Below are 23,073 nucleotides of genomic sequence, written 5' to 3' on the forward strand. Positions count from 1 at the left end.
TCCATAATAAATATTCCTGCTACAGAATACCAGAGATCTGCCTGCCTTTACCTAACTGACCATTCCACACTGGCCAATTGATCAAAAACAGCAAGATCTGTCTGGACACACTCAGAACAGCAAACTGAGGCAGTAGAGCTATATCTTGCAAGGAAAACCAAAGTCCACTTGTCATAGTAAAACAGGGGCAGGAAGGACAATTGCAGGGAAGAACTGCCAAGCAGTGAGGAATCTTCAACTGTTCTCTCACCTATTGTCTCTCCCATGAAAATGCCCACGCCTAAGTGTACATTGAAAAAAAAATGGACCAGGACTATATGTCAATAATCTAGCAAGAGACAGTCTATAATGGCTATCTGCTCCTGGACAGCAATTTGCTTTTACAGCGATACCTCTAGATGCGAACGGGATCCGTTCCGGAGCCCCTTCGCATCTAGAAGCAAACGTAACCAGTGTCCGCGCATCTGTGTGTGCGCGGGTCATGTTTCAGCGCTTCTGCACATGTGCACGACATCATTTTGAGCAACTGCGCATGCGCAAGCTGCAAAACCCGGAAGTAACACGCTCCATTGCTTCCAGGTTGCAGCGGAGTGCAACTCGAACGCGCTCATCTCAAAGCACATTCAACCCGAGGTACAGTTCTACTCTACATATCTCTACAGCAGGCATGGCCAAACTTGGCCCTCCAGATATTTTGGGACTACAACTCCCATCATCCCTAGCTAACAGGACCAGTGGTCAGGGATGATGGGAATTGTAGTCTCAAAACATCTGGAGGGCTGAGTTTGCCCATGCCTGCTCTACAGCAATATACGGTATTGCTTTATTATATATAATACAATATAAAACTTCTACTATGATAAAAAATATAAAAATATGCTGCGTACCCTTTGAAACTGTTTTGCATATCCCTAGGGGTACACATTATCACACTGCTCTCTTTAAAAAAAAAGAAGATTCTTCTGCAATCCAAACAGCACAATTTTATTGTTTTAATTTTGAACTGAATCTTATTGGGGGATTTATATATCTTATTAGCAACATAAGTAAACTGAGAGTCAAACAACAGTGTTTAAGTTGAATAGACGAGCGAAGAATATTGCACCTTAGTTAAGTCTGTTGGGGTGGTATCATGGATTATTCCATTCTTAGCGTCCAGGCCTGGAGGAGGTGGGGCACTTGGTGAGCTCACTCCTAGGAAGAAATGAAGAGAAATAATTCTAGATGAAATTGCATGTTAATAGTTTCAGAATATCACTGTCTATAGATACGTTTTCACCAAGTGCACTTTTCTCAGCACAAATTACATGAAGCATTTGTTTTCACCCACATATCCAACTTTATGTGGATGGTGCTTCTTCGTTAAGAGTATTGCTACTCCGAAAAAAATGAAGAGCATCTTTTTATATGCTACAATTGCAGCAAGGGTTCTTATTGCTTCAAAATGGAAGAGTGATGAAATCCCTTCTATTCATGAATGGACTCAAAAATTGACAGAATATATGGAGTTAGATAGTCTATCAAAAAAATAAAAATAAAGAACAAACCAAAACAGGAATTTGTCTCAAAATGGGAGGTCTTTAAAGTGTATTTGAAAAATAATTACAGCAGTTTAAACTCTGTCACAGCATTCGAATAATTTCAGTAGTAGCTTTAAGAAAGACACGAGATCTAAGACAAATTAAGGATTAGTTAAATTATTATATAAGTGTGTATTGGCAACCAGCAATATATAATTGAAGTAAGGAATAGACGGAAGGTCAGGCCTATAGTTCAAAGACCAAATCTTGCTTTATTGTTTTGTAAATAATTTTGTGTTCATTATTATTTTCATTTGTATTTTTGCTTTTCTTCCTTTTTTCCCCTCGGTGTATCAACAAAAAAGGAAATAAAAAAATTAAATTAGAACAGTGGTACCTCAGGTTAAGTACTTAATTCGTTCCGGAGTTCCGTACTTAACCTGAAACTGTTCTTAACCTGAAGCAACACTTTAGCCGCCGGAGCCCGATTTCTGTTCTCATCCTGAAGCAAAGTTCTTAACCTGAAACACTATTTCTGGGTTAGCGGAGTCTGTAACCTGAAGCGTATTTAACCTGAGGTACCACTGTATTGCTACTGTAACCCCAACCCCAGAGTCGTTCGCGACTGAACTTAACTGCCAGGGGTCCTTTACCTTTTTAGTGCTGGAGGACAAATTAGCCAGAATAAGGGTCCTAGAGTATCACCTGAAGGCAAACAAGTGCACCAACTTGCTAAAGCTAAGCAGGTCTATGTCGGGATGTGAGACCTCCTGGGAACCATGTGTATGTTGCCCTGGACTCCATAACAGAACAAAGGTGGAACTGAGAAGACTGGTTGGATGCTAGGGAGGCATGATAGGAGATGCTCAGGTTATTGTGCTATTTCAACCAGACCGTACAGACCTCCAGAGACTCTCACCTGCTCTATCTGTCGAGGGAGGTTCAGTTTTTTTCTGGGAGACATCAGCTAAAGAGCGGACAATTGGGAGGATGTTTTTCTTCTTTCCATTCTGATGGTGATGACTCCTCAAAAGGGCTTCCCGGATTTTTTTGCGGGTTTTCTTATCAATCTCCTCAGAAGGTTCATATTGATCCAGAACCATGTCTGAAAGGGAGAAACTCCAAGTCATTAAAATTTTTAGCACCATTCATTTATTGCAATTCATAAAATTCAAAAACCACTTGATTGCTTTATATATATACCATATATATATATATATATATATATATATATATATATATATATGCAGGTTTTGGTGTCCTCGGGTGTCTTCCCGTGTAAAAGTTGGGGTGTCTAGGCGACGTTTCGACGAGGTCTCACTCGTCATCTTCAGGCTGGTGCTTTCGGCTTCTTGTTACTGGAACAGTAACAGCTCTGTTCCAGTAACACGGGAAGACACCCGAGGACACCAAAACCTGCATTCCTATACCCGTGAAAATCTACGAAAGCAAATATATATATATATATATATATATATACACATAAAACCTCAAAGAAGTTCAACAAAGACAATAAACAATAAAATTCACAGTGAAAACAGTTATAAACATCAATTGAAAATATTTTTTTGATGGCAGTCAAATAAATACAGATTAAAGTGTACATCAACATTGTCCAAGTCTGGGTAGGCTTGTCTAAAGAAAAATGTTTTTAGCAGGTGCCCCAAAGAGTGCAGTGAAGGTACCTGCCTAGTGTCAATAGGCAGGGAGTTTCAAAGTGTAGATACTGCCACATTTAAAGACTGGTTTCTTACAAATGCCAGTTCCAGAGACTGAAGTGGCTGAGTGGTCATCTATGAGTTAAGGCAATTTTGTGCCTAAACTGGTTCCAAGTGGTTAAGGTTATTAGTGGTTATTTACTAATAATAACACCTGAAATTTGGTCCAGAAGCAAATTGGCAACCAATGCAGACCTCTCAGCACAGGTCTGACAAGGTCTCACACCTGCTACCAATTGTGCCACAGCATTTTGCACTAACTGCAGCTTCCAGATCAAGCACAAGGGAAGCCCCACATACAGCGCGTTTGTCAGGGAATGGTCTGGATCTGAAGATTGAGGAATGCAGTCGCAGGCAGATCAGCTCCTCTCAGAAGAGGAGGGGGAATATTTGGAGGGGGGGCTCACCTCTAGTGTTTTCAGAAGCAGAGAGAGAGGCAGATACAGAAGCTAAATAGATTAAGGAGGAGTTGGCCAGCTACGTGGGTGGTGCTGTGGTGTAAACCACAGAGCCTAGGGCTTGCTGATCAGAAGGTCGGTGGTTTGAATCCCCGCGACAGGATGAGCTCCTGTTGCTCGGTCCCAGCTCCTGCCAACCTAGCAGTTCGAAAGCATGTCAAATGCAAGTAGATAAATAGGTACCACTCCAGTGGGAAGGTAAACGGTGTCTCCGTGTGCTGCTCTGTTTTTGCCAGAAGCGGCTTAGTCATGCTGGCCACATGACCCGGAAAAACTGTCTGCGGACAAATGCCGGCTCCCTCGGCCAGTAAAGCGAGATGAGCGCTGCAACCCCAGAGTCATCCGCAACTGGACTTAACTGTCGGGGGTCCTTTACCTTTACCTTTTTACCCAGAACAAAAAAATTCCTTCCAGTAGCACCTTAAAGACCAACTAAGTTAGTTCTTGGTATGAGCTTTCGTGTGCATGCACACTTCTTCAGATACCGTATCTGAAGAAGTGTGCATGCACACGAAAGCTCATACCAAGAACTAACTTAGTTGGTCTTTAAGGTGCTACTGGAAGGAATTTTTTTGTTTTGACTATGGCAGACCAACACGGCTACCTATCTGTAACTTTTTACCCAGCTATGAGATAATGCTAAGAGATCCAGAAGGGAGGGGGCAGCTGGGAGACACATCAACTGAGAGTGGGGGGGAACCCCCCTCCCCATGGACTCCGAGGTCCACACGTATCAGAGAACAAAGGAGGCAAAGAGCGGGAGGAACTTCCCATTGGCACCCCCTTGTTGAGGAAGTCAGAAGGAGGATTCAGAGTAGGCAACTGATCTCCTTGCGGAGGGTTCCCTGTTTGTGCTTGCAACATGATGCTGTAATAAAAGGATTGGATTGGATTGGATTGATCTTTATTACGGCCATTGGCCCGTTACACGACAGTTTCCCATACCAACATATTATACTTAAACCTCCAAATTTAAAATCACCAAAACTTACAAAAGACAAACAGTAACCGAAGCAAAACAAAAACAAAAACCACCATCATACAAAACAGAAACCACCATCATACATTACAATAAATTTGTAACCTATACATCGCCCTCTGCTCATAAATTAATCTGGGATATCAATGGTGATATCGCCTAAAACATAGATCATGGTTTAAAACAATGGTGATATCACCTAAAACATAGGTCATGGTCTAAAGGTGTTGTCCGAATCACACAGGAGACCATTTCTCTTCTTTAGGGATAGGACGCTGATCAGGAATCTGGCAACCATGAGTGATTTTAGGGGGTCATCATCAATTAGTAGATATCTCAGTTTGGCTTCAATCGTATCATCGGCAATTCCCTTAAGATATTGAGCAAGAAACTTGCTCCTGGCCGGTAAGTGAAAAGCACAGTCAAAAATTATGTGATGCAACGATTCCGGTGCCCCACTATTACAATCACATAAATAAAAGGACTATAAATCTATCAACTGCTCGTTAATTCTTATCTGTGAGCTACCGAAGGGAGAGGGGAACTCCCACGCTTCACAGCATTGCAGTAATCCAGTCTTGAATTAACCCATGTATGAACTACTGTGGCCAAGCTTTCTCAGTCCAGGAATGGTCACAGCTGTCAGACCAGTTGCGAGAGCCAATGACAGCTTTCCTTCCAACAGCTGCTCGGGAGGACCAAATTTTCTCAGGTTTGCAAAAATGGAGAAGAGGCTTGCACTCTCCCATCAGCTGCAATCCCAATACAGTAAGTCCTCCACTTACATGCATTTAACTTGTGCACATTCAGCTTTATGTGTGTAGCAAAAAAAATAATTCATTTAAAAGGGAGTGAAAAGGAGGTGGGGTTCGGGAGGGGGTCCTGCCTGCCGTTGAACCCAATGGATTTTAACTATACACAATTTTGGCTTTAGGCATGATCCCCAGGATGAAACCCCCGAGTAAATTGAAGGCTTACTGTAATTTTCAATGTACACACATAGCAGCCGCTACTGGCATCTTTTAACGCAACAGTAAAACTAATATAACATCTAGCTTGGCCCTTAGTAGTGAAAGAATGTCAAAGATACCCTTACCGGATCACACCCAGTTCCACTGGGTTTGTCTCACTGTTTTTAAGTAGAGCCAGATATATGTGGGAAGCTTACAAGCAAGCCATTCCTCTTCTCTGTTCCCAGCATGTGGTATCAGAAAGAGACTGTCCCTAACCATGGAGGTTCCATTTAGCTATCATGACTAATGGCCAACAGTAACCCTACTCTCCAAGAATTTGTCCAGACCTTTTCAAAAACCCATCTAAACCAAGAAAGGAAAATAACTATTGGTGGCCCTAGAGCCAGGATGGAAAGCAAAATACAACCAGAGGAATGACAAGATGGGGCTGATGGGAGACTAAGGGATGTTGTGTGAGAGTAGGGGATGGGTGGGGTTGTGTGCAATTTTCATGAGATTTTTAAGTGTAAGGGGGGGAAAGCATACCATGTGCAGCCTTATGTTCATAGCCCACTGCTCCACTGAACCCAGGACCACCTAGCGACCCTGAATAGAGCAGCTCTCCATGGTCCTGAACAGAGACCTTTCTTAGCCCTGACTTCCAGTGTTTCCTACATCAGAGGTACGGAATATGTGGCCCACCATTCATTGTTGGACTCCCAACTCCCAATTAGTCTCAGCCAGGAATTATGGGAGTTGAAGGTTCTTTACTCTTTGTAGAGATGACAGGGAGTCAACCCAAGACCAGTGATCTACCACTGAGCTACAGGAACAACTTGTAAGGGGACTTGAGGGGAAAGGCCATGGCACAAAGGCAGAACATCTGGTTTCCATGCAGAAGGTCCCAGGTTCAAACCCCACCATCCCCAGGTAGAGTTTGGGAGAGACCCCTGTCAGAAACCCCAGAGGGCCTGTGGTCTGACACAGTAGAAGGCAGGATCCTTTGTTCCTGAGTTAGAACAGACTGGTAATAATCATGTTGTAGGTGCTTAAGGATGTGAGAGCTCCAGACTGTGAGGAGTGGGACCCAATCTTACCATCCAGTCATCAGGTTAGTTCAGCACTGCTGCTCTCTACCCTGAATTTCCTGGAGAATAACAACAAATTGCCTTAATTCATGGCCTATGACAGTCTCTGTGCATTAACTGCTATTGTGTAGGATATCCATTTCCACCCTCCAAGTGTGGCAGGTGTGTAATCTTTTCCCCAATAATGCTGAAGATAAAACAGTGAAGATAAAACATAGCATGTGGTGGACTTGCTCCAAGATTAAAGCCTTTTGGGATACTATATATAATGAATTGAAAAAGGTATTTAAGTATAATTTCAGTAAAAAACCAGGGGCTTCCTGTTGGGGTTAATTGAGGAAATTCAAGTGAAAGATGTAAATTTGTTCATGTATGCAACAACGGCCGCAAGAATACTCCTGGCCCAGAAATGGAAGCAACAAGAACTCCCCACATTGGAAGATTGGCAAGTAAAGATGGTCGAATATGTGGAGCTGGCGAAGCTGACGGGGAAGATTCAAAATCGCCATGTTGATTTGTTTCAAAAGGACTGGGGCAAATTTATATTCTATATGAAAGAAAATTGTAAACAGTTGAATACGTTTGTAGGTTTAAGTTGAAATGTTTGGTAATGGGAAATTAAGGAGCTGATTTACTTATAAGAAGGTGATTTTTAAAAGATTGATTTAAGGTAAAAAAGTGAATTTAGGAATGTGGAGAAATCGGTAATGAGATATGGAAGTCTGTTAGAGGAAAGAAAGGTCAAGGCTTTATTTAAGCAATGTTTTAAGTCATGAATTATTATTATTATTATTTTCTCTAATTCTTTGATACTGAAATGTAATAAAATATGAAAAACTTAATACAAATTAAACAAAATTAAACAAAAAACATAGCTCAGTGGCTTCCATGTTCGATCCCTGGCAGCTTCAGGTAAGGCGAGCAAAGACTCCTGCCTAAAACCCTGGACAGCTGCTGCCAGTCAGTGCAGACAATACTGCGCTAAATGGGCCCATGGTTTGACTCTGTGTTCCGAAGTGCCAACAAAGCCAGAGAAACATCACTCAAGCAGAAGCGATTCCTCTTCTCTATAAACAGTCTAAGTCCTTGGCTCTCTAAAACATATACCATATTTTTTGCTCTATAGGACACACTTTTTCCCCTCCAAAAATGAAGGGGAAATGTGTGTGCGTCCTATGGGGCGAATGCAGGCTTTCACTGAAGCCTGGAGAGTGAGAGGGGTCAGCGCGCACCGACCCCTCTCGCTCCCTGGGCTTCAGGCAGCTATCTGCAAGCCTTCTGAGCCCGGCGGGAGTTCCTGCCAGGTTCAGAAGGCTTGCGGATAGCTGCCTGTTCTGGGGGCTGGGGTCGGGGGAAGCTCGGGTTTCCCCCATCCCAGCCCCGCGGCTACAAGCCCCGGTAACGGCGGCGAGGTTGCACACAATCTCGACACCGCTCCTGCACCTGATTTGGGACCTGGGGTCAGGGGAAGCTCGGGCTTCCCCCGTCCCAGCCCCGCGGCTAAAAACAAAGCTGCGCACAGCTTCTCCCGGCTGGAGAGGTTGCATGTGGCTAAAGAGGAAGCCAAGACTTGGCTTCTTTGCTCTTTGGGGCTGGGGGGGGGGATAAAAAAATCTTTATTTCCCCCCCCCCTAAAAACTAGGTGCGCCCTATGGTCCCTATGGAGCAAAAAATACAGTATATGCCAGATGTGAAGCCACAGAAACCAAGTCCATGTGCAGGTTTGTGATGCAGAAGGCTGCGGTGTAGACAATCCCTCTGTGTCTCTGCTGAGAAAGCAGGCGTTTCCCTTCAGTTAATAAGCTTTGTGAAACGCTAAAGCACTGTCTAAATAATGCATCTGCAACCCCATTCAAGATAATGCAGTTCGCTTCCACAATCTGAGCCAGTTTTATTTCTCTGCGCATCTAATCAAATAAGAAGCAATCTGCAGCACAATGCCTCATTGAAATATCTTGCGTAATTGACTGATATTGGTAACCCTTGTGGGAAGGAAATGTGCTCAGAATTATCAGATACCAGAGGGCTTGAATGGAATCTTGTCAATCAAGAGCCCATTTCTACAAAGCTACTTTCCTGGAAGGAAAAAATTAAGAAAGCTCCATTAAGTCTCCCACTGACTCTTCCATGAACACATGACTTTGGTTATCAGGCAAAAGATTAACTGCCTCTGAAAACGAATGCTACAAAAATGCCTCAAGCAACTTTCTGTTTTCCAGGCAGCCATGTAAGCTTGAACTTCACAGAGTTCCAAAAGATGCAGATTTTAACAGCTCAGGGCAGTTCCTCCATCACTCACAAGTGTGTGTACTTTCCTGCAGAGGATGACTAGAGTCTGTTACAGCAAACAGAGATAGCATTTTCCATAGCAAACAGGGGCTTTGGCAATAATATCTTAATCAACTCCTTAATGGGCAAGTCTCACAAGGCTGCCAATGGTGTGAGGTCAGGTTTGATGGTATTTTTAAAAAAATAAAAAGTCATCGTCATGAAAGCTAGCGGAACATTTGCATTAAAAAAAAAAAAACATTTTTAGCACAGTTTAGTAGAAATACGTAGCATGCAACACACACACATATTTTTGCTGGAAAGTACACTCCTCTTGTAACAACCATAACAAAATCATGAAGAGCCATAACAATTTTCTCAGACTCCGAGGAAATCTTGAGGTTGCAAGCCAACCTGACCAAGTCTAATCAGGACCATGTAAAATACGTGCATTTAATGTGTCTAAAATGGGCACACAACCCTAGAGTCGGACACAACTGGCCCGTACGGGCAGGGGTACCTTTACCTTTACCTAATATGAATATATAGGGACGCACGTGACACTGTGGGTTAAACCACAGAGCCTAGGACTTTCCGATCAGAAGGTCGGGGGTTCAAATCCCCACGATGGGGTGAGCTCCCGTTGCTCAGTCCCTGCTCCTGCCAACTTAGCAGTTCGAAAGCATGTCAAAGTGCAAGCAGATAAATAGGTACCACTCCGGTGGGAAGGTAAACAGCGTTTCCATGCACTGCTCTGGTTCGCCAGAAGCAGCTTAGTCATGCTGGCCACATGACCTGGAAGCTGTACGCGGGCTCCCTCATCCAATAAAGCGAGATGAGCACCGCAGCCCCAGAGTCAGCCACGACTGGACCTTCTGGTCAGGGGTCCCTTTACCTTTAATATGAGTATATGAGGCTGCCTTTTACCCTTGGCCCATATACGGCTCAGTACTGCCTGCCTGACAGGAGACAGCCCTCCAGGGTCTCTGGCAAAAACATCCTTCTAATCTCCACCCCACTACTAAGAAAAGGTGCTGGGAAGTGAAATTGGGGTCTGCTGTATGCAAAGCAGGAGGATGCCATTTGGATTTTCTGCCTCGGGCTCCACTCCACCTTACACGCTGACTCTGTTCCTTTCCTTTTTAATCATCCTTAACGGGCACCTGCAATTTCTTCGATGGTGCTTGCGTTCATATCCAGAAGGACAACCCCATTGATGATGCAGCTCCTCAGCTCAAAGATACTGTGCAATGAGAGGGTTGCAACGTAGGGTTTACTCCAACGCTCTCCTCCATCTTCCACGTCTTCTTCAAACTTCACCCACCTGCAAGTGATGGACACCAACACAATCCAAATCAATAGGAACAGCTTTTTTAAAAACAAAAAACCTTGACCCTGGTGCTGAGTACCAATGTGCAAATTTATTTTATTACATTTATATCCTTTCCCAGAACCCAAGGTGGAGGCAGTCTCTTACCCAATCACTAGACCTGCTTAGCTTCAGCAAGGTGGTGGCCTCATGGGCCTTTTTATTCTCATTTTAAGTATTTCTACACCACCTTCCACTTGTTACCCATAATCCTTTAATTTGTGATGCCAATGACTGAACATAGGAGCTTCTGCAAGCACTGCTTGTACTCTACCTATAAATTATTGCCCCTTCCCAAAGCCAAGTATGGACACGGGTGGCGCTGTGGTCTAAAGCACAGAGCCTAGGGCTTGCTGATCGGAAGGTTGGCAGTTCGAATCCCTGCGATGGGGTGAGCTCCTGTTGTTCAGTCCCTGCTCCTGCAAACCTAGCAGTTCGAAAGCACGTCAAAATGCAAGTAGATAAATAGGTACCACTCCGGCAGGAAGATAAACGGCATTTCTGTGCACTGCTCTGGTTCGCCAGAAGTGGCTTAGTCATGCTGGCCACATGACCTGGAAGCTGTCTGTGGACCAACGCCGGCTCCCTTGGCCTATAGAGCAAGATGAGCAAGCAACCCCAAAGTCGTTCATGACTGGACCTAATGGTCAGGGGTACCTTTACCTAAAGCCAAGTATTCTCAAAATACGAGAAGTATCTTTCAAGGAAAGTACAATCAGCTGCTATGTACTTGGGAAGCTGTCAGCAGAACATAAATGAGGCAATTGTTTTCTTGTTTTCAGAGAGCACTGAGAGTCTTACATTTTGTCACTTTAAGGGGCTCAAAATAGCAGTTCCCTGCTTTGTAGTGGCTCTGAGAAACCAAGGCTTATGAAGCTGTGATCTACGCAGATTACTAGAATGAATTCTCCCAGTGTTCACAAACAAACTGGTGCAGAAGGAGTTACCAGTCACTTGCTTTGTTTATTTTGAAAATCAACACCTATGGAAACATCTGGAGCTACCAAGGCTGAATGTAGAAAACACTGGCTGGTAGCAACAACATGTCTTCTGCCAGTAGATGTCACCACTGGGCAAAGCAACAGTGAATGTGCTTTGGTTTGTGTGAGCTTGGCAGGTACATTAGCACATGTATTTTGAATAGGTTTGGAAGTGCATTTAAGGCACTTATGAACTAGAGACGCAAAGTGGCATTTGGCAGCAGCTTAGCAGCTCTTTGCTCAGCAGAAACAAAACAGCCCAGAGACTGGATTTCCTGGAATCCAGAAGGTCCTGGAAGCCTTCTCCAGTGCTGTTGGTTCAGCAGCCGATGATGAAAAGCCTCTTCAATTGGACTGATGTGATGGCACTACCATCTCATGCTGACTCAGGAAGCTTGTGTGCATGTTCAAAGCGGCCCATTAGTAAAAACTCTGGAATCAGCAGTACCCACCAGATACCATTAGAACTGAGACATCTGGAACTGATTCTGGAACAGGAGCAGAAAGTATGGTAGAATTCCAGATGCAAAATCCTGGCCTGCCAGACTGTCCTGAGTGAAATTGGGTGCTTCTATCCATTCTTCATTCAAGACTTACAGTAATCCCGCACAGATATGTTACTGTACTGACAATTCCCTTGCACATCTCTGGCAACCAACATAACAGAAGGTCATCTGTTCAGCATCAGCATTCAGGATGCAGTCTGCTCATAAGCAGGGGAAATGGTTACTTGTTTCTTTAAGAATGCTTCTGGCTTAATCCTTTGGAGCTAAACTGACCACACAGGAAGCTGGCGTACACCTGTTGTCCTTCATTTTTACCTTGCTGTTTCCTTCCACTCTGAATCTTCATCCTCCTTCACGCAGATTTCATCCATCTCTGTGAACAAGTCGTGGGGGACATGTTCCTCATCCTCCTCCAAGCCAATGATAAACTGAACTCTCCGAGATGGGGAATCTAAAAAAGTGGAGCAAAAAGTAAATAACAAACAAGGAGACGAGCTTTGAGAGCATGATTAATTGCTCCCCTCCCCTTTTGAATATCCTGCAAAAAAAAGGACAAGAGGGAGACGCCTTGCAATGTTTCTAGACATGGGACAAGTAGCTTACAGGAGCAGCCCCTCAGCATAAGAACACAACATGCAAAAGAGTAATATGCAGTACCACAGATAATAAAGATTTGTGCAAAGGCAGCAACTTCCTGCATTGCTAGCTACTTAAAAAGGTAAAGGTAAAGGTACCCCTGCCCATACGGGCCAGTCTTGACAGACTCTAGGGTTGTGCGCCCATCTCACTTAAGAGGCCGGGGGCCAGCGCTGTCCGGAGACACTTCCGGGTCACGTGGCCAGCGTGACATCGCTGCTCTGGCGAGCCAGAGCTGCACACGGAAACGCCGTTTACCTTCCCGCTAGTAAGCGGTCCCTATTTATCTACTTGCACCCGGGGGTGCTTTCGAACTGCTAGGTTGGCAGGCGCTGGGACCGAGCAACGGGAGCGCACCCCGCCGCGGGGATTCGAACCGCCGACCTTTCGATCGGCAAGCCCTAGGCGCTGAGGCTTTTACCCACAGCGCCACCCGTGTCCCCGTGCTAGCTACTTACTACATTTAAAAGGTAAAGGTACCCCTGCCCGTATGGGCCAGTCTTGCCAGACTCTAGGGTTGTGCGCTCATCTCACTCTATAGGCCGGGAGCCAGCGCTGTCCGCAGACACTTCCGGGTCACGTGGCCAGCGTGACAAGCTGCATCTGGCGAGCCAGCGCAGCACACAGAACACCATTTACCTTCCCGCTGGTAAGCGGTCCCTATTTATCTACTTGCACCCGAAGGTGCTTTCGAACTGCTAGGTTGGCAGGCGCTGGGACCAAGCAGCGGGAGCACACCCCGCCGCGGGGATTCGAACCGCCGACCTTTTGATCGGCAAGTCCTAGGCGCTGAGGCTTTAACCCACAGCGCCACCCGCGTCCCTACTACCTAGTAAATTTACTACCTAGTAAATGTACCTAGTAAATACATTTACTACCTAGTAAATACATTTACTACCTAGCCAGACGTGTACAGCAAAAAAAGTTACTCTACAGCTCTACGATTCTATTGAAGGATCTAATGGTAGCCATGCTGGGAAAGCTTCTGTCTCTGAGGTATTGGAAATCTATACAGGACACTGGCCCATGAAGATGCTTGCCCTACTGTCACGTTCACATCACATAGTAACCCAGCACCGCACACTCACCATTAGACCCAGGCTCTTCTTGCATTTGCCGCGCCCGATCTCGCTTCCTGTGCTTCTGGCCATGTCTGTGATGTCTGTGGGTCTGTCTCATTAAAGGCATCCGCACCCCAACATACAGAGTCCTGTGCCCTGGAATCAAAGCAGAGAAGTTTAAGTTTTGTATTGGGTGTAACTGATACAAATCATATCCTGTGCAAACTTCTCCCCTTCTCATTCCAACCCCAGCCATTCTTCAGAACCAGAACAGCCCAAATAGTAACAGCATCTTGAATGGCTTTGGAGCAACTTTCCTGGAAAAACTAGGAACCACAGCCTTTCCACATGTCCATCCTATTGACATATAAAATAGGGGTGGGGGCACTGAGTCCACTCTCTCTCCCCTCATGCAATTGCATCAGCCATGTTTCTCTGCTTACGGCTCACTTCTGTTAATCCTGGACAGGAACAGAGAAAAGAAGGTAGAGCAATGGACTGCAGGGAAGTAAGACTCAGAAGGGAGGGTGGAAGATTCAATGCCCATTTCCTATGCACTCCCTTTGAAGATATTCCAAAAAATGGCCTCCAGTCTTCTACAAAAAGTGAACCTTTGAATTGCAGGCACCTTCAGGCCCTGGACAAGACAGCATCTACCCAAGTTGGCCGTTCCTCGACAGGTGGGAAGTGTAAGAGGGCTTCCTCTTCCAGTCCAACTTTGCTTGAGCAACAAGGTCCTCCTGAGCTGCGGTGTGTTCCTGTATTCATGGTTATTTTTTTTTGGCCCTGACTTCTGGCTCGCCCATTGACCCCTAGTTTTTCCACTGACTTCTGCCTTGATTTCTACTTTACTTCTTGGCTGCCCTGTGGCTCTGGATTATTCATTAGCCCTGCTGGCTGGCTGGTCCCACAGCCATGAGTAATCCCCAGACTGTTGATCATGGGCCATTCCTGATGGGCATACACTACAATGATTAGCCCAATGGTTTAGTTCAGAAGCACGCCCTGCTGGGACACATGATGAATATATATAGCCCAGGTTGTTTGGGGCATTGTGGTTCATGAATGGCCCAGACGGCTATATGGAGCCAGTGAAGACCCAGGAATGTCAGTTTAATGTGTTTCTGATTACCCATCTTTTTCTGGATTCCAAGACCATGTGTTGCATTACTTCTGAGTAGTCTCTTCAAGCCCCATGTAGACCTAATTGCAGTAAGTCTAGCCTTCAAGCTACAAAAGTAAGAATGAATACTGCCAGTTCAGAATCTGAAAAAGAAGCAGCTGCAGCTTTCTAACCAATGTAAGCTCTGAATTGTAAGGGTTGGGGGGGGCTTTTCAATTTAGCCATTTGGAAACTTGCTAAAGGTAAAGGGACCCCTGACCGTTAGGTCCAGTTGCGGACGACTCTGGGGTTGCGGCGCTCATCTCGCTTTACTGGCCGAGGGAGCTTCCGGGTCATGTGGCCAGCATGACTAAGCCGCTTCTGGTGAACCAGAGCAGCTCACGGAAACACCGTTTACCTTCCCGTCAGAGTGGTACCTATTTATCTACTTGCACTTTGACGTGCTTTCAAACTGCTAGGTTGGCAGGAGCTGGAGCTCACCCCACTGCGGGGATTCGAACCGCCAACCTTCCGATCGGCAAGCCCAAGAGGCTCAGTGGTTTAGACCACAGCGCCACCCGCGTCCCTGCTACCAATATTTTAATATTGGCAGTGAGACGTTGTTTGAGAAGGGTCATAGCTCGTGGGCAGAGCGTTGGCTTTGCATGCAGAACATTCAGCGTTTGATCCCTGAGGTTTTTATGAATTTTTCACCCCATCACTTAACTTTTTCTCTTTTTTTAGGGTTCAAGGATGCAGTTCTACTTGGAAGCTCAGGCCGTGGACACAAGGCATTGCAGAAAACGAACTCAGCTCTCGTTCAGAGCACCCCCGTCCTTGTTGTTACTGCACACCTTCCAAGAAAACAGGTACCTTCTGTTCAAGTTCTGGGTCTGAGTCCCAAGAAACCATGACCTTTATTTATATAAAACTGAGAGGGTGAAAAGATTTGTGACATTCTGCTGCTGTGCAATTTATTACTAATTCAAGCACACTGTGCCATGCTGAATACAAAGAGAGAATAAAAGGAACAAGGAATAAAAAGAACAGCGGAAGGAGCTGCAGAGATTCCCCCTCTTCCACCTTTGGACTTAAGAGGGGCTTCCTCTTAAGGGTGACTTCCCTTTGATATAAAAGGGAATTATTTATAGGTATTGACACCCTGCTTGCTTTGTGTGGGATTTTGACAGAGATGAGAATTCACCCTTCATTTCCATATCCTGTTAGGAAGATTAGTGCCGTAAGCCACCTTAAGGGTCTGTTTGAAGCTGATGTGAAAGAGTGCGCAATCCTGTGCATATTTACTCAGGTCTAAGTCCCACAAAGGTCCGTATAGTAAAAGCTATGGTTTTCCCAGTAGTGATGTATGGAAGTGAGAGCTGGACCATAAAGAAGGGTGATCGCCAAAGAATTGATGCTTTTGAATTATGGTCTGGAGGAGACTCTTGAGAGTCCCATGGACTGCAAGAAGATCAAACCTCTCCATTCTGAAGGAAATCAGCCCTGAGTGCTCACTGGAAGGACAGATCCTGAAGCTGAGGCTCCAATACTTTGGCCACCTCATGAGAAGAGAAGACTCCCTGGAAAAGACCCTGATGTTGGGAAAGATGGAGGGCACAAGGAGAAGGGGACGACAGAGGACGAGATGGTTGGACAGTGTTCTCAAAGTTACCCGCATGAGTTTGACCAAACTGCGGGAGGCAGTGGAAGACAGAAGTGCCTGGCGTGCTCTAGTCCATGGGGTCACGAAGAGTCGGACATGACTAAACAACAACAACATCCCACTATTCAATGGGCTTACCTTCTCCCATTGCAGTGCAGCAGCCTGAGATAAGATGAAGTTTCAGATGCAAATCTCAGTATATCAGTAATAGTGAATGTAACCAATCTCAGAATACAAAGTGCAGCATATTCAGGATTTGGTATTGTGACTCCAAACTATGTTTTACTCCAAGAAGAGCCATTAAAATGAATGACATGGCTAACTTAGGTCCATTAACTTCAATGGCTCTACTTAGAGCATGGCCAACAATGGGTACAACCCAGAATCCTTTAAAATCTGGTTTTCATCTCCAGCACATTTTCTATTTCCTCTTGTGGTTCTTGCCCTTTAGAATTCCTGTTTGGAGAGTCCTCTGCCGTGTTCTTTCTTGCAGGGATACAAGGCACAAGGGGGGGGGGGACTTTCGTTTCAGTCCAGCCTAGGAGGATGTGTTTGAAGTGAAAAAATTATTGGTGTTCTGCATTTATGACTGCAATTCTTGTTGGCATCTTTTACTAGCTTTTATTACTGTGTCACAGGTAACAGAGCTTTCCGCTGGTGGAACGTTTCAAAGTTATGAAGGACAATTTATTGTATAGATTTATTATTATTAATTTATATACCACCTACATGCCACAGTGGCTTCTAAGAGGTTTACCAGTATGAAATCAATACATTATTAAAATACACAATTAAACAATTCCATCAAAGTATTGAAAGTATCCATAATTTACATATAATGAGGTGAAATGTTACAGAAAGATAGAAATTAAAAAGGGGTTTATAGAGATGCTAAGAATTTAGTAAAGGTGTTCAGAAGTCAGAAAGTGGGAGGGAAGGAGGTCGGTGCTCAGTCGTGCAATGTTTAAGGTTATTGCTGTATGTAACAAAATGTGACTATGATAAATATTGAAAACTCAATAAAAATATAAAATAAAAGGTAAAGGTACCCCTGCCCATACGGGCCAGTCTTGACAGACTCTAGGGTTGTGCGCCCATCTCACTCAAGAGGCCGGGGGCCAGCGCTGTCCGGAGACACTTCCGGGTCACGTGGCCAGCGTGACAAGCTGCATCTGGCGAGCCAGAGCTGCACACGGAAACGCCGTTTACCTTCCCGCTGGTAAGCGGTCCCTATTTATCTACTTGCACCTGGGGGTGCTTTTGAACTGCTAGGTTGGCAGGCGCTGGGACCGAGCAACGGGAGCGCACCCCGCCGCGGGGATTCGAACCACCGACCTTTCGATCGGCAAGCCCTAGGCGCTGAGGCTTTTACCCACAGCGCCACCCACGTCCCTAAAAATATAAAATAAAAAAAATGCAATAAGACAAGCCAGTCAAAAAGCATAACCGCTAAAACATGTAAAACAACAACAACTAAATCAATTAGAGAACAAGATCAACTTGTGATCCACACACAGAGAGGGAGAATTTTGCTTTGGAAGGAAGCTCTATCAGATCTTGGCTCATGTCGAAAATTTGCATGAAGGCTTGGAACAGTCCGTGCTAAGGAACAATTTCATTCAGAGGGATATTTGCTAGCAGAAGAAGCAGCAGGCTGTGTTTGTTGGGCAAATATTTGCTAGGCATAGTGGGAGGTACTCACACTGTCACATAACACAGGCTACTTTAAACATGCGTGTGCATCTCAGTGCCCACATAGCAGCAGCTTCTCGACCCAAAGGATGATCGTGCCGATCGCGGAGTTCCAGCGTTCTCTTCCTACAGCATTTGGGAATCCTTGGCCTCAGCACCACTGCTAAAGGAATTACAGAGTTCTCTGTGGCACCACCGCCAAAGATTCTTTGGCTTCTCAGATTCCATGTGTAAGAGTGGCTTGCACAAAATCCAATCCCACATTTCAAGTTCCTGAAGAACATCGGTTGTCATTCTTATATGACAGTCAAGTTTCTAGTCCCTGTGGTTTTGAAAGTGTCATGGATGTGTAATCAACAGGCAGCTGTCCAACGTAAGTCAGGAGCCAGGAAGCAGCAGCTGGGCCAGGGAGTTGGAACCAGGGAAGGAGCAGGCAAGAATGACAAAAGCAGGAATTGGATCCAAGAAGCAAAGCAGAAGTTAGAGAAGATGACAAAGCCAGGAATCAGGACGAAAGGAACACACCGGAGTTAGGCATATCCTCTGCTCAAGCAAACTGGAAGCCCTTTTATAGTCCTTCCTGTCCAGGAGGTGCCAATGACCAGTATGCCTGGGTGAGGCCAGTTCAGGCCTGAAGGTTCTTAACTACTTAGGGCAGCAGATATTCCAGACTTACAATTCACCAGATGGAACAGCCACATGCAAACAGAAGGTCTCAAGTTTGAGCCCAGCAGCTCCTGAGAGAATAGTTTTGAATACCACCATATTACAGGGGGCAGAGCTTGATTTGGCAGGTTTCCTGCCTCTCCTTCCTGGAATCCTGTCACATTCCACTATCCACAGACTTCTACTGCCCCTCCTCTAGGGTTCATATGGAAGGCAGCATTCTGCAGGCTTCCTTCAGTGCTTTATACATTAGCATTGCTAATCCTCTCTTCTCTCATATGATGCACCTGTTGAGTTTTCCTCTCTTCCTTAACATCTGTTTCAGTGCTGGCCATGAAAAGAGGGAAAGAAGTGTCTCTAAAGTGAAACTGTGTGTGCATACATTGTTGGAACCAGAATCTGATGTGAAACAGGAATGTGCTGCCCCACACTGCCACCCTGAAGATTCCCTTACCAGGTTCCAGTGTTATCTCAGGAGGCTTCTACAAGATCTCACAAAATCTTGCTGGAAGCTACTGCTGCTGCCTCCACTTCTCTGCCAGCTGCAAAGGGGGAACCACCTCTTTGGGTTTTGCTGCCCGAGGCAGCTTTCTCAGCCTGCATTATGGGTGGACTGGCCCTGGTCAGACCAATAGCTCTAGGGATGGCGCCATTGTAGGTGCAATGGCACCATCTTGAAACAGCCATGCTCAGGCTCCAGCATACAATGCACTGAAGTTCTCAGATGCCTTCTCAGACACCCTTGAGGGCTTTGTTGTGTAAGGGTTGAATATTTTAAACATTTCCCAAAAACTCACAACCTATAGTGCTGTGTTGTTCTAAGAGGCAAGCACAAAAGGCTTCAGGTCAAACAGGCAGTGTGAAAAGGAACAGGAGAGGGTGTTCTCACTTTCTGGTGCAAAGTCTGAGAGAGGGTTCAGATTGGCTGGGTTGGGGGGGGAGCCTGGGCAATGAAGAAGAAGAAGAAGAAGAAGGAGGAGGAGGAGGAGGAGGAGGAGGAGGAGGAGGAGGAGGGGGGTTTGGATTCGATATCCCGCTTTATCACTACCCGAAGGAGTCTCAAAGCAGCTAACATTCTCCTTTCCCTTCCTCCCCCACAACAAACACTCTGTGAGGTGAGTGAGGCTGAGAGACTTCAGAGAAGTGTGACTGGCCCAAGGTCACTCAGCTGCTGCATGTGGAGGAGCCGAGACGCAAACCCGGTTCACCAGATTACGAGTCTACCGCTATTAACCACTACACCACACTGGCTCTCAATGCTAGCCACAATAAACTTTATTCAATCACACTATTTATGGTAATGTCAAACAATGTTGCCCTATGTTCTGTATGTTTTAATAAATCGTTGCTGAGTGTGAAGACGTCTTGGTGGGGCCTGCTGATTCCCATATAGAAAACATAGGATGCAGCCACAAGAGGAAGCATGTTGAGGCAGCCTCATGATTTGATACACCAAAGTATAGGAAAGAGGACAAAGAAAGTGTGTGTGTTTTCGTTTTCATTTTAAAGCAGGTCTTTTTGTTCCCATGAGATGAAATGTAGCTCAAAATATGCCATCTACTCTGCAAGGACAAAATGCATCTCTTGCAAGAACACACACACACACCCCTGTAACATGGAAAAAGAAAAGGGATCAATACAGACAGAAGACAGCATCTGGTATGGATTGGAGGGAAAGATATGAAATAGATAAAACTAAGGATGGCTGAATAGTTCAGATCTGGTCACTCCCATTTTTCTGATTCCATATTAGTTTGCAATTAAAAAAAGTTCTTACGAAAATTCACCAGCATTTTACTACTAATTTCTCACAAACATTTTTGTATACAATTTTCCCTAGTATTTTGTAAAGCAGTTTCCCATAATATGACACAATTTTCTATGTGATTTTCACCAGTATATATATTTTTTCTACATTTGGGGACAGTATATGTATTTTTGTACACGTTACTTGGCCAGAGACCCACATTGCAAAATTTGGAGAAGGGGAAATTTCAAAGGAGGGTTGTGTTTCAGTATTCTTATTGATTTGGAAAGGGTGGGTTTAGTAGGTTTGCCTTTAAATGTGAACTGAATCAATTTTGTCCCCCATCCCTATCTCTTACACAATTTTAAAACATCAATACTTGTATATCTCCTGTACATGTACCACCACCTATAGCTTGTTTTTTTAAAAAAAATATCAAGATATATTGAATTTTCACACTTGAAATAAAGCAGAATGGAAGCAGTCATGCAAAATAATCAAGTTTCCCAAATCCTGCATGCAGAATTTGAATTTTCTTGCTATAGAAATTGGATTTTCACCAGAGTCTTGTTTATGAGATGCAGTATAAGCAGTTTTGGTTCTGTGGTATACAAAATACTGTATCTGGAACCTTCTCAGATAGAAAACACATTTACTTCACTTTCCAAATAGTTAATGATGATTAATGGCCTGCCAGAGAAATGGGGGGAGAAGGGGGGGCAGGAAGGAACAGCCTCACCTTCCAGCTCTTCGGGTTCATAACGAATGTTGACAACATTTCTGGTACCTCCCAGATCCACAACAGCCTCATCCTCCGGTCTCTGGTAGAGAAACAATGAGGGTGCGTCACACATATTATTAACACACAAATCTATGCATTTACCCCATGAACCAGATTAAAGAACAGTGGAGGTCAATGCTGATTCCTGTTCAAGAATACGGTAAATTTCTGACACATACAAATATTCTTTTCCCCTCTGTTGAACAGTCACATGTAAACATTGGCCTATCCAAATATAGCCAGATGTTTGTCTGTACATACACAATCACATACAGTTCCTCTCACACACATTTTGGGATACCTTTGGAAATATCTGCAATATAAACAGCATTATATGAACTCTAATATTCTATGGCTTCGTGGCAATGTTTGCTATAGGAATATGAATGCAAGCAGCCAATACGTGGCCTTACCTTTAGTCAATAAAATTGTGCAGTCATGTAAGATTGGTGTAATGGCTGCTGATATCAGAAAACATCACTGGCTCTCTAAAGCACTGTGTTAGGGAGTGCTATTCCTTTATGCATTTCCTAGAGGGAAGAGGTTGCAGGTTGCCTAAACGCCAGTCAATTGCTCTGCCCTTCTTCTCAAATTTTCATAAATACTTCTCCTGCCAGTGCTGACCCAAAACATTGTGTGGCTTCACAGGGCCCCCACCCCAACCCCTAGGCTAAGGTCAGCGGCGTAGCATCAGCTTCCAAGCACAATTCAAAGTGTTGGTGTTGACCTTTAAAGCCCTAAACGGCCTCGGCCCAGTATACCTGAAGGAGCGTCTCCACCCCCATCGTTCAGCCTGGACACTGAGGTCCAGCTCCGAGGGCCTTCTGGCGGTTCCCTCATTGCGAGAAGCAAAGCTACAGGGAACCAGGCAGAGGGCCTTCTCGGTAGTGGCGCCCGCCCTGTGGAACACCCTCCCGTCAGATGTCAAAGAGGTAAACAACTACCTGACATTCAGAAGACATCTTAAAGCAGCCCTGTTCAAGGAAGTTTTTAATGTACGACATATCAGTGTATTTTTGGTATTTGTGGAAGCCGCCCAGCGTGGCTGGGGAAACCCAGCCAGATGGGTGGGGTACAAATAATAAATTGGTGGTGGTGGTGCCTGGGACAGGTGCACATGTGCCAGGCAGGCAGCACATAGACAGGGAGGGGGTGCCAGCCCAGCCCTCGCCACCACCACTGGAGTGACCTCACTCCCACCACAGCAAAGCATGGCCACACTGAGCTGCCAGCCTGCCGACGCAGGGAGCAGCCTGGCCAACCAACACAGCCCTTGGCGTGTGGAAAGGCGTATCAGGCCAGGCTGTGCTGGGGGCACCTGCATGGGGGCATCTGGTTCAAACCCACTCCAAAACTGTGTGCCTGGGGCCACAGCCCCCTGGCACCCTCCACACGATCCCCCTGGCTATGGTCATGTATTGCTGCACCAAAGACCACTTTTTGTCTTCATCTGTTTCCCCACATTCACATACTTCATGATGTCTGAAGCAAATCCCTTCCTTCTGCTGCCTAGCAAAGCTAGCCTTTCCTCCTGCCCCGATTCAAAAGTAGGAGAAGAGGCAGAGATGTGTGACATTATAGAAGCTTATTTGCCCTTTGTGCCAAGGGGACTCACAATCCAAATTTAGATGTGGGGGATGGGGAACATTCAAGTTAAAATTCAGATCATGCATCAACACTCATTTTTCAAGTTCTAGAGAAAATTAAGACTATTAAAGCTTAGCAGTACGGTGAAGCAACAATCTTGTTTAGTCCTTCTCTGTTTTCTGACATAGAAGCTTGGCTGGGGAAAAGGGATTATTTCTCTCTCATCAAAGTGGAAGCTGGATGCATTTCAGACTTGTCGCACTTACTATATAGCCTGATAAAGCTCTTCCTCACAAGAA

The 23,073-nt window shown here is 45.1% G+C and overlaps 1 protein-coding gene across 2 annotated transcripts in view; it reads right to left on the reverse strand.

The window, feature by feature from the left end:
* The window catches only part of SLC4A8 (solute carrier family 4 member 8), an 82,388-nt gene that overhangs the window by 33,331 nt on the left and 25,984 nt on the right, over positions 1–23,073 (reverse strand). For both annotated transcript variants that reach the window (XM_077923824.1, XM_028721477.2), the window contains exons 2-7: positions 21,146–21,227; positions 13,564–13,692; positions 12,155–12,290; positions 10,148–10,308; positions 2,440–2,625; positions 1,106–1,194 (exon numbers count right to left, since the gene is read on the reverse strand). In XM_077923824.1, coding sequence (XP_077779950.1) covers positions 1,106–1,194; positions 2,440–2,625; positions 10,148–10,308; positions 12,155–12,290; positions 13,564–13,692; positions 21,146–21,227 — 783 coding nt within the window. The remainder of the gene's footprint in view (positions 1–1,105; positions 1,195–2,439; positions 2,626–10,147; positions 10,309–12,154; positions 12,291–13,563; positions 13,693–21,145; positions 21,228–23,073) is intronic.

The sequence above is a fragment of the Podarcis muralis genome, chromosome 2, assembly GCF_964188315.1.
Source record: "Podarcis muralis chromosome 2, rPodMur119.hap1.1, whole genome shotgun sequence".
NCBI classification, from domain to species: Eukaryota; Metazoa; Chordata; class Lepidosauria; order Squamata; family Lacertidae; genus Podarcis; species Podarcis muralis.